Source organism: Dictyostelium purpureum (genome assembly GCF_000190715.1).
Source record: "Dictyostelium purpureum unplaced genomic scaffold DICPUscaffold_526, whole genome shotgun sequence".
Classification (NCBI taxonomy): domain Eukaryota; phylum Evosea; class Eumycetozoa; order Dictyosteliales; family Dictyosteliaceae; genus Dictyostelium; species Dictyostelium purpureum.
In genome coordinates, this window is record NW_003519860.1 from 5,134 (window position 1) to 15,133 (window position 10,000).

The 10,000-nt window shown below is 23.1% G+C and overlaps 6 protein-coding genes across 6 annotated transcripts in view; 3 read left to right on the plus strand and 3 right to left on the minus strand.

Annotated features, from left to right (window-relative positions):
- Positions 1-565: 565 nt before the first annotated feature.
- Positions 566-1,495, minus strand: DICPUDRAFT_58924 (uncharacterized protein; the record flags this gene model as incomplete). Its single annotated transcript, XM_003294202.1, has 1 exon — positions 566-1,495. Exon 1 carries the CDS (start codon positions 1,352-1,354, stop codon positions 566-568), a length of 789 nt encoding a protein of 262 aa, XP_003294250.1. The 5' UTR covers positions 1,355-1,495.
- A 1,225-nt stretch (positions 1,496-2,720) lies between these two features.
- On the plus strand, positions 2,721-3,374 carry DICPUDRAFT_159218 (uncharacterized protein; the record flags this gene model as incomplete). Its single annotated transcript, XM_003294197.1, has 1 exon — positions 2,721-3,374. The coding sequence occupies one exon, from the start codon at positions 2,721-2,723 to the stop codon at positions 3,372-3,374; it is 654 nt and encodes a 217-aa protein (XP_003294245.1).
- A 284-nt stretch (positions 3,375-3,658) lies between these two features.
- Positions 3,659-4,243, plus strand: DICPUDRAFT_159219 (uncharacterized protein; the record flags this gene model as incomplete). Its single annotated transcript, XM_003294198.1, has 1 exon — positions 3,659-4,243. The coding sequence occupies one exon, from the start codon at positions 3,659-3,661 to the stop codon at positions 4,241-4,243; it is 585 nt and encodes a 194-aa protein (XP_003294246.1).
- A 702-nt stretch (positions 4,244-4,945) lies between these two features.
- Positions 4,946-7,044, minus strand: DICPUDRAFT_90586 (uncharacterized protein; the record flags this gene model as incomplete). Its single annotated transcript, XM_003294203.1, has 4 exons — positions 4,946-5,402; positions 5,469-6,238; positions 6,309-6,874; positions 6,954-7,044. 4 exons carry the CDS (start codon positions 7,042-7,044, stop codon positions 4,946-4,948), a joined length of 1,884 nt encoding a protein of 627 aa, XP_003294251.1.
- Positions 7,045-7,363: 319 nt separating this feature from the next.
- Positions 7,364-8,581, minus strand: DICPUDRAFT_51398 (uncharacterized protein; the record flags this gene model as incomplete). The annotated part of the gene is made up of 3 exons (XM_003294204.1): positions 7,364-8,101; positions 8,182-8,403; positions 8,491-8,581. 3 exons carry the CDS (start codon positions 8,576-8,578, stop codon positions 7,506-7,508), a joined length of 906 nt encoding a protein of 301 aa, XP_003294252.1. The 3' UTR covers positions 7,364-7,505.
- A 411-nt stretch (positions 8,582-8,992) lies between these two features.
- Positions 8,993-10,000, plus strand: part of DICPUDRAFT_51401 (uncharacterized protein) — a 1,450-nt gene continuing 442 nt past the window's right edge. Inside the window, exons 1-2 of the mRNA XM_003294199.1 lie at positions 8,993-9,220; positions 9,297-9,659. Of these exons, the coding sequence (XP_003294247.1) occupies positions 9,005-9,220; positions 9,297-9,659 (579 nt within the window). The 5' untranslated portion in view covers positions 8,993-9,004. The remainder of the gene's footprint in view (positions 9,221-9,296; positions 9,660-10,000) is intronic.

Consider the following 10,000-nt stretch of genomic DNA (forward strand, 5'->3'; position numbering starts at 1 on the left):
ATTAGCGATTTTTTTTTATTATTTTTTTTTAATGTAAACTGTTTTTTTTGATTAAAAATAGAGGAGTTTATTTTAAAAAAAAAAAAGAAAACTCATTGCAACACAAATACAATCATTTATCTCATAACACATAAATAAAATTATCGTTTTTTTTTTTTTTTGTGTATTTTAAATTAAGTTATAACTGATCGTTTTTTTTTTTTTTTTTTTTTTTTTTTTTTTAAAAAAAAACAAATTTTTTTTGTTAAAAAAAGGGGGGGTTTTTTTAAAAAAAAAAAAAAAAAATCCTTGCCACCCAAAAACAAACCTTTTTCTCCTAAACCAAAAAAAAAAATTTTGGTTTTTTTTTTTTTTGGGGTTTTTAAAATAAGTTATAAACGATCGTTTTTTTTTTTTTTTTTTTTTTTTTTTTTTTAAAATAAACTAATTTTATTTTTTATTATGTATAATCAATTAAATTATTATTAATATTTTTTTTTTTTTTTATTTTTTTTTTTTTTTAGTTTAAAATATTTTGATTATTTTTTTTTTAGTTTTTAATTTTTTTAGTTGATTATTTTTTTTTTTATAAAAATGATGGATCACAATAGTTTTTAGAACAACCATCTTTATTAGAGAAAGAAACTTTTTTGTAACCTGCTGGACAACCTTTGATATCTGTTTCTAAAATACAAAATGGGTTTTTAAGAATTCTAACACAACCTTTGAAGATTAAACAACGATTAGCATCTCTTTCGTAGGTTGGTTGAAGAATGAATGGGAATTGACAACCGTCGTTTTGTTTCAAGCATTTTGGAACATCTGGGATACTGACCCAAACATAATCGACTTGAACTTGACCAGCACCATTATCAATGTGGTTACTAATGGTTGTGTATACTGAATCTCCAGATGAGAGTTTTAAATTTAACCATTCATTATGGAAGAATGGGATATCATCTTTATAGGTGTTAAACATTGATTCAATACCTATTTTGTTGATGTCACTATTTAATTGGATAATAGTGTCGTTTTTAATTGTATAGAATTTATCATTGTTAGAGTATTCAAAAGCTCTGCCTGGATGTACCATCATTCTAAATACTTGGTCCATTTGGAAATAACCGTCGACAAAGCTACCACTTACGATAATTTCATATGGGTTGAAATTCTTACCCAATCTATTTTGATAATTTGCAAAATCTAATTTAAAAGCATTGTTGTTGGAACCAAGCTCGTAGATTTTGTAAACTGGGCAAAGTTGATTACTGTTGGTTGGACACTTCAATTCTTGATATTCGGCACCATAATATTTGGCTTTAGCAACAGTTATATAGATCATACAAAATACCAATAAACACTTTAATATATGCATTTTTTTTTTTTTATTATTATTTTTATTTTTATATTTTTTTTTAAATTATTTTTTTTCTATAAATAAATCTTTATTATTTTTTTTCTTTAAAAAAACAAAGAAATAAATAACAATGAAAGGACAAATAATGATAATAATGTTTTATTTTTTTTTTTTTTTTTTTTTCAATTGCAATTAAATATTTTAATTTAAAATTATTATTTTCAAAAAGAAAATAAAATAACCACACATGTAAAATTAGAATTACTATTTATATTACAAACTAACAAAAAAAATTAATTACACAATAATTATTCGTACAAGTTATATATTTAATTCAAGTATTATAAGATATTAAGAGTTTTAAATTATTTTAATTAGATTAACATTTTTTCTATGATTTCAGTATTCTATTATTCTGTAATATAGGTTCATTAAATAGCATTATTTCATAATATCATATAATTAAATGAACACATTATTGTGTTTTGTGAAAAATATGAAATTAAAAAATCATTTTTATCCAATTTTTTTTTTATAACTTTTGTATATAAAAATAATGATCCAAATTATAATTATTGGGTAGTAATCCACTATGTTTTTTAAATTTTAAAAAAGAAAGAGTATTTTTTTTACTATTTTTATAAATATATTTTTTTATTTATTTTTTTTATTTATAAATATTTATATAAAAAAAAAAACAAATCGAGAATTGTTGTTTATTATTAAATATATTTTAGATTTTTTAATTTTCATTAGTTTTTAATAAAAAAAATGATTGATTATAATATAATTTATTTATTATTTTAAAAAAAAAAAAGTGGTGCTATGATGTAATTTGATATTAAAGTTTAATTTTTATACTTTATATTCCCACACTAATTTTATATGAGCGATTTTTGAATATAAAAATCATTCATTACAGATAAACAACACACAAGAAAAAAAACACACACATTTTTACCCATCGTAAAAAAATTAATTAATTTTTCTATTTTAAATTTTTATATAACAACACACCCCCTAATAAAATAATTCTCCTTTTTTTTTTTTTTTTTTTTTTTCTAGATAAAGAATTCAATCCTCTGGATTGTTTAATAATTTTTTTTAATTTTTCTTTATATTCAGTTCTATGTGTCATGATATTATTATTAACTATTATAAACGAGGTAAATATATTATTAACTTTTTTAATTAATTTAAAATTATATTTTTATTTTTTTTTTATAAAAATTAAATTTTGTAAATTTAATTACAAATATAAATTTTAAATTTTACAAAATATTAAATTGTATAAAAATAATTTTATAGTAAACAATAACAATAATTATTTTTTTAATAAATCACAAAAACCCAACAACTTCATATATAAAATTATACAAGTAGAATGAGATTATTAATTGTTTTAGTTTTAGCATTTTTAGCTGCATCAGCTCATGGTTCAATTGTTCACACTTTTGATCATTTTACCATTAGAAATAGTGACAATAAATTATGCTTTGTTTATGCCAACGGAACTACTGCTGATGCAACTCAAGCCGACATTGGTAAATGTGTTGCTGGTTGTGGTGGCTCCATTAAAGTTGTCAAAGCAAAGAGATCAAACCAATATATCTTTTCTCAATACACTACAGAAGATTGTACTGGAACCGCTGCTGTAGATTCAGATTTTCTTTGTCCAAACCCATCAATTAAACCAGTTGAACTTAGGGGTAATGGTTATTCAATTAAATGTGGTACCAATCCAAAAGCAGCCATTGAAGATGATGAAAACGCTATTGATGAAGTTCCAAAATCAAAATCAAAAGGAGGTAACAATAAACCAAAACACGATAGCAATGAAATTGCCGATTTCTCTGTAGAAGAATCATCTGAATCCACCAAAACTAAACCAAAGTCACCAAAATCAGGTTCAACTGATGAAGAAAATGCCAGTGCCACCGAAGAAACCAATACTCATGATAGCGGTAACTCAGCTTCAGCCACTATCGCCAGTTTATCTTTAGTTTTAGGATCTTTAATTGCCACATTAGCTTTATAAAATTTAAATAAAATCAGTAAAATTAATAATGTAACAAACTATTTTCACATTATCAAAAAAAAAACCAATTTAAAAAAACCACTATTGTTTCATTTTTTATTTTTATAATTATTAATTTATTTGGTGTTGAACCCCATAAACTATAAACAAAACACCCAATTTCCCATTAACCCCCATTTAAAATTTTCTAATTTTTCTAAATTCATTTTTTAAAAAATAATTTTTACCAAAAAAATAAAAGGTTTTATTTTTATTTTTTGTTTTATAATTCTATTTATAAAAAAATGAAATTATATTTTATATATTCTGTATTTTGTATATTATCATTATCAAAACTAGTTTCAAGTTCAGGGGATAACCTATCTTCTGCAAGCTTATATAATGAAAATTCAATAAGTGAAGAAGAGTTCAAATGCCACAATTATCAAGATGCATACTTTATATATGATACATTTTATATAGGTTCAAATAATGAAAACAATGGAAATAAACTACAAGAAATAGAAGTAAATAAATGTATAGAAAATAGTAAAAAGCCAGGGGAATATATTTCAATTAATCAATTTAAAAAACCAAATCATTACTATATATTATTAAGTAACTTTGACAATTGTACAGAGCCATATGAATTTGACTTTTTAAACTGCTCCCCATTCGACCTATTAGATGTAAATCAAGAAAGACCTAATACTGAAAGTGATGGATCACAATTTGTATTTAAATATGGAATTAGCAATAAAGAAGTATTAGCAGTAGAACAAACCAAACAAAAACTATCAAAATGTTCAGAATTACCAATACAACCAGATGACCTTTTCCTACCTTTTTATATACCATTTAACGATACTGAAAGTGAAGAGTTATGGTAGCAATGATACCAAAATAAAGAAATATCATTAAAGCTTTTTATATAGGGTATAATATTTATTATTATATTTTAAAAATAAAAAAATACTATTTTTATTTATATATTTAAAAAAAAATATCTTTTAATATTATATTTCCCAATAAAAGTATAAAATTTTAATTAATATTTTAAATAATTATTAATATGTCTTAATTTTTATAATATAGATCTTATTGGTATGATATAAAAATTGTAGTTTTAACACCACTTTTTTTTTTTTTTTTTTTTCTAATTTTTTATAACACTTAAATAAAATATTTTAGGACAAGTAAATATATAATTTCAAAAAATAAATTTGTATTATTTATTTATTTATTCGTATTTAACATCCTATAAAGAGATACTAATGTTTTTAAGTAATATTGAAAATAATAAAAAAATAAAAAATTTCATCTCTAATACTTTTTTTTTTTAAAAAATTACAGAATCAATTAAAGAATTTTTTAGCTTACCTACTACCCCAAAAAAATATAAGGTTTTTGAAGATGATGATATTGTTGTAAAGAGAAACAATGGTTACATACATTATAATGAATTAGCAGAAAACAGTAGTAATACATCATTACTAAATCATTATTAAAAAATGAAAAATTGGTTTTTAAAATATATATAATAAATAATATTTAATTTGATGTTTAATTTTCTTTTTTTTTATTTTCCTAATTTAATTTTTTTTATAAATTAATTCTTTAATAATTTTAAACTCTTCTATAATTTCTGGTGTAAGTAATGATATTATTGGATTAAATAATATTTCTAATCTTTCTTTTTGTGAAGTGGTTTTTAAAGCTTTAACAAAATTATTTTTGGCCATTCTCCAGATTGGATGGATAAAGGTAGTTTCAAACAAAAGACCTGGATAAAATAATTCTTGACTTGTTCCTATTCTATGGAGTCCAGTGGTTTTAGGTAAAGCCATAGCATCGGACATATCAAAACACCATCTTAATAACAATTGATAAAATTCACCTAAATATAATGTTTGGAATGAATCGTTTTCTAAAGAAAATTGAATTGATACCCTATGACGTAATAAAAGTACATGTAAAGCAAAAGAATCTACCATCCACTCTTCTATTTTGAATAAAAACTGTCCAAATGATAACATATATCTCCAGCATCTATATTGAAAGAAAGGAAATGTTAGTTTTTTATTTTTTTATTTATTTTTTTATAATAAAACATACGTTATAAAATAAAATTGATAAAAATTAAAATTTGTAATATCAATGTCTTTTCTATCATTATTAATTAAATAACTGTATAGTGGTAAAGATTTAAATATTGAACAAAAGTCATATATTCTTCTATTAAATGGAACCATATCTTTGTAACATTCTTTGTGGGAGTATGCTAAATATTTTGGAGTATATTCTATTGATATAATATCGTTTAAATTTGGTTGAAGCTCTTCGATTTTTGATCCTTCTCTATTCTGGACATCATCTAAAAGACCATAAAAGAAAGCGGAAATTTCCCTCATATAAGTAAGGATACTCTCTTCATAGTGTATAGATGGCTCGAAGCAATTTCTGTGGGTATGGTATTCTTTATAAAGTAATTTTGAGAAGCAATAGATTCTAGATGTATGGCCACTAATTGAGAATAAAACATCCTCTAATTGATATTCATTTTCTATTGGAAATTTAATTTGAATATCTGAATTTCGTCTAAATACTGTTCCAGTTGATTCTTCCATTACTATTGAGTCATTCGGAACTCGATTAATATTTGTCTCTAAATTATATCCTCTCATTGACTCAATAAAAACCTGTTGATTTTTTGCTGAAATAAAAAACACCTCTTTTGTTAATACTGAATTTGAGCAATTTTGATTCCTTATTAAATTAATGACTGCTTGAACTCTATCTTGATTACCTTTGGGTCTAAAATTTTTATTTCCCGGTATATGTTTGGTTTGATCATTGCCAATTAATGATGCTAATAATGGTAATTTCTAAAACAAATGTAAATTTATTAGTTCTATTATTATCTATTTATTATTTTATATTTATTACTATATTTACATCTACATTTATTCCTAAAGAATTTGCTACTCTTCTAACAGTATATCCAACTACTACAATTGAGCCAATTGAGGGATTGATAGATATTTGATCCAATGGAAAGAAAAAACAATCTAAACCTTGATAAAAAAAGAAATCTGAATCATTTGAAATAATACCATAAATTTCCCTATTATCGGCAGCCCATTGAGCAATACCACGATCTGCTTCAAATCTTGATACATAAACTGGAATATTCATTTCTTTGAGGATGGATGTAAACTCTTTTGAAAATAGTGGTGATGGGAATTGATAATGGGTCATTGTTTTTGAGGATGTATCTAAATATGATTCTGTAGCGCTATGTGTATATTGCTCTGCACGCTGTCTAAATCTTTTATCATGTTCTTTTTGTTTGTATAGAGGTTCATAACCGTCAATGAATACAATAGGCTCTATTCTATTATTTTTTAATAGTTGAAAGAATTCTCTTACAGAGTCCCCAAATAATTTTAATGAATTACATCTTGATAATTGATTTGCTACATGAAATATATATGATAAACCATCGATGCCTATAATAATTTCTAAATTACTAATAGTATTAATATTTAATTTAAACCCTTACTTGGTTATGGATTTGAATAGGGATATTTCTTTTTTTACTTTTTTTATTTGCTTCATCTATTAAATCTATAGGTACACCAACCCTTGGTGATTTTTTTTTAATATAATTTGAAAATCCCTGTACCCCCATTATTTATTTAATAATACTATAATATAATATATATTTATACAAAGTGATATTAATGGTTATACGGTGATTAATTATTTTTACTAATCCCAATTTTAATTAATTTATTTTTATAGTCAACTTATAAGTTTTGTATTATTTTTTATTATATTATTGTTATTATTATATTTATTATTATATTATTATTGTATTATTTAATAAAATTATTATTGCATAAAGATAACACGGTAATATTTAAAAAAATGAAATTTTTTAAAATTTTTATTTTTTATTTTTTTTTATTTATTTTTTTTATTTAAAAAAAAACTAAAAAGGAATAAATAACTTAAAAGGATAAATCTGTAAATTAATATTTTTATCATAAGGGCTTTATTTATATATGATGTTTATGATTAAAAAAAAAAAGATTAAGGATCTCCATCATTTATTTTTACATTTTAATATTTTTTTTGATTATATGATATTTAGTCTTTTAAACTATATCCTTTACCACTGAAACTCTTAAATCTATCACTATTATCACTATTAGTGCTATTATTATTATTATTGTTATTTGGTGCTGCTTTATTCATATATGAGGTGTTAGTTGGAGTGGTTGAGGTTGGTGAGGAGGTTTTTGGACTTGAACTGATTTTACCATCTAATCTGGCACCTGAACCACCAAAAGCTTTAAATTTAGGTTCCTCTGAATCTGAATCAGAGTCAGAATCACTATCATCTTTCTTTTTTTTACCTGGAATTAATTTTGGTGCGCTAGAACCTGATCCAAATGTAAGACCTTTTGAAGCTGGTTGGCTTGAAGATGGGGTTGGATTTTGTGATTCTTTTGCATCCATTGGTGGCGCAAAATCAACAGAAACATCAGCTTCGATAATAGAAATTGCATTGGCTGGTTTAATTTCAACTACTTTTAAGTAATATTTATTGTTATTATAATCGATCATAATTTCCTCATCTTTGGTTAAAGTTGCAAATTTTCTAAGTGAGTTTTCAAGAACAGCTTTTGGATTTGAAATATCTAAAAAGTTTGAAGTTCTTGGTTGAATTTTAACAAAAGTACCTAAAAATATTATTATTATTATTATTATTAGTTCTTGCTATATCTACTATAGATTTATAATATAATTTGTTAATATTTACCTTTTGGTAATGTTGCACTTTTAATATCTATAAAATCAGTTTCATTTAAACCAAGATTTTGCATCATCCAATATGGGAGATAACAAACACCCTCTTCAGCAGTAAATTCGAGAACACCACAATGTGAGGTTCTGCCTGTAATTGGATTTGAAATTTCAAATAACATTGGGTATTGAATATTTAATCTACTTAATGTATTTAATGAGCTTGGTGGTAATAAAACTATAAATAAATAAATAAATAAGATGGGATAGCAATTTATTAATATCCATTACAAAATTATATATGATTTAAATTATGATTACCTACTTTTACCACCTGATTCTAATGAATGCTTTTCTTTTGGTAAGAAAGAAATTGGATAAGCTTTAAATTTTTGATTAAATCTGCCTGTCATACCGCCACCGCCCATATTCATCATTCTATTGTAGTCGAAATTCATTTTGGATAAATTATATTATAATTATTAATATTTTATTAATTTTTATTATTTTATTTAGTTGGTTTGTAACAGCTGTAGTTTTGTATATAGTTTATTTCTTTATTTATATAACAAGATGCTTTTCTCTATATATATAGAAATAATTTTTAATTATGATAATGTGAAAGAAATTTTAATTTATTTAAATTTTAAAATAATAAAAAAAAAATATAAAAAAAATATAAAAAAAAAATTAAAATTAAAAAAAAAAAAATAAAAAAAATAAAAATAATTAAAATTTTTTGAACATTAATTTTTTTTTATTTTGACTCAAAATTTTTTTTTTATTTCATTCATAATTATTAATTAATTAATTAATTTATTTTATTCATTTAATTAAAAATGTTAGGACGTTCAATTAAGTCAGTTCAAAAGCTCCAATCAATTAGAGCTTTCACCAATGCTACCAACTCATACACTCTTCCAGATCTCTCATATGACTATGGTGCTCTCGCACCAGTAATTTCACCAGAAATTATGACCCTTCATCACAAAAAACATCATCAAACCTATGTTAATAATCTTAACATTGCTTTAGATAAATATGCTAAAGCTGAAGTATGTATAGTTAAATTAAATTTAATTATAAGAGAAAGTAAATAAATATTTATGATTATTTGTTTATTATTTTTAGGCTGCTAAAGATGTTGCCCAAATGATTGCTCTCCAAAGTGCTATTAAATTCAATGGTGGTGGTCATGTTAACCATTCAATCTTTTGGACCAATTTAGCACCAAAAAACCAAGATGGTGGTGTTGCTCCAAGTGGTCCATTAATCAATGCTATCAATAAACAATTTGGTTCAATTGATAATTTAATTAAAAAAATGACTGATCAAACCGTTGCTATTCAAGGTTCAGGTTGGGGTTGGTTAGGTTATGATAAAGCTGAAGATCGTTTAGTCATTCAAACCCAACAAAATCAAGATCCACTCTCAGTCTCTGGTTTTACTCCATTATTAGGTATTGATGTTTGGGAACATGCCTATTATCTTGACGTATGTGTTATTTATTTTTATTATATCATATTATATCACACCACCATATCATTGCTGTATAAATATTTTTTTTTTTTACAATTTTTAAATTTGTATAATTTTTCTATATTTTTTTATTTTACTTTATAATTATTATAATCACTATTGGTTGTTTTTAAATTTTGAATATATTTTTAAATATTTCTTTTTACAAGATTATTTTTAAAAAATCAAATCAGAATTTCAGTTTTGTCTTTATTTTTTTAAACAATATCATAATAAAAAATACAACACCCTCCCCCCTACAAAATAAAAAAACTAATTTTAAGATCGAGATTTATTCATAATAATTTCATACACAC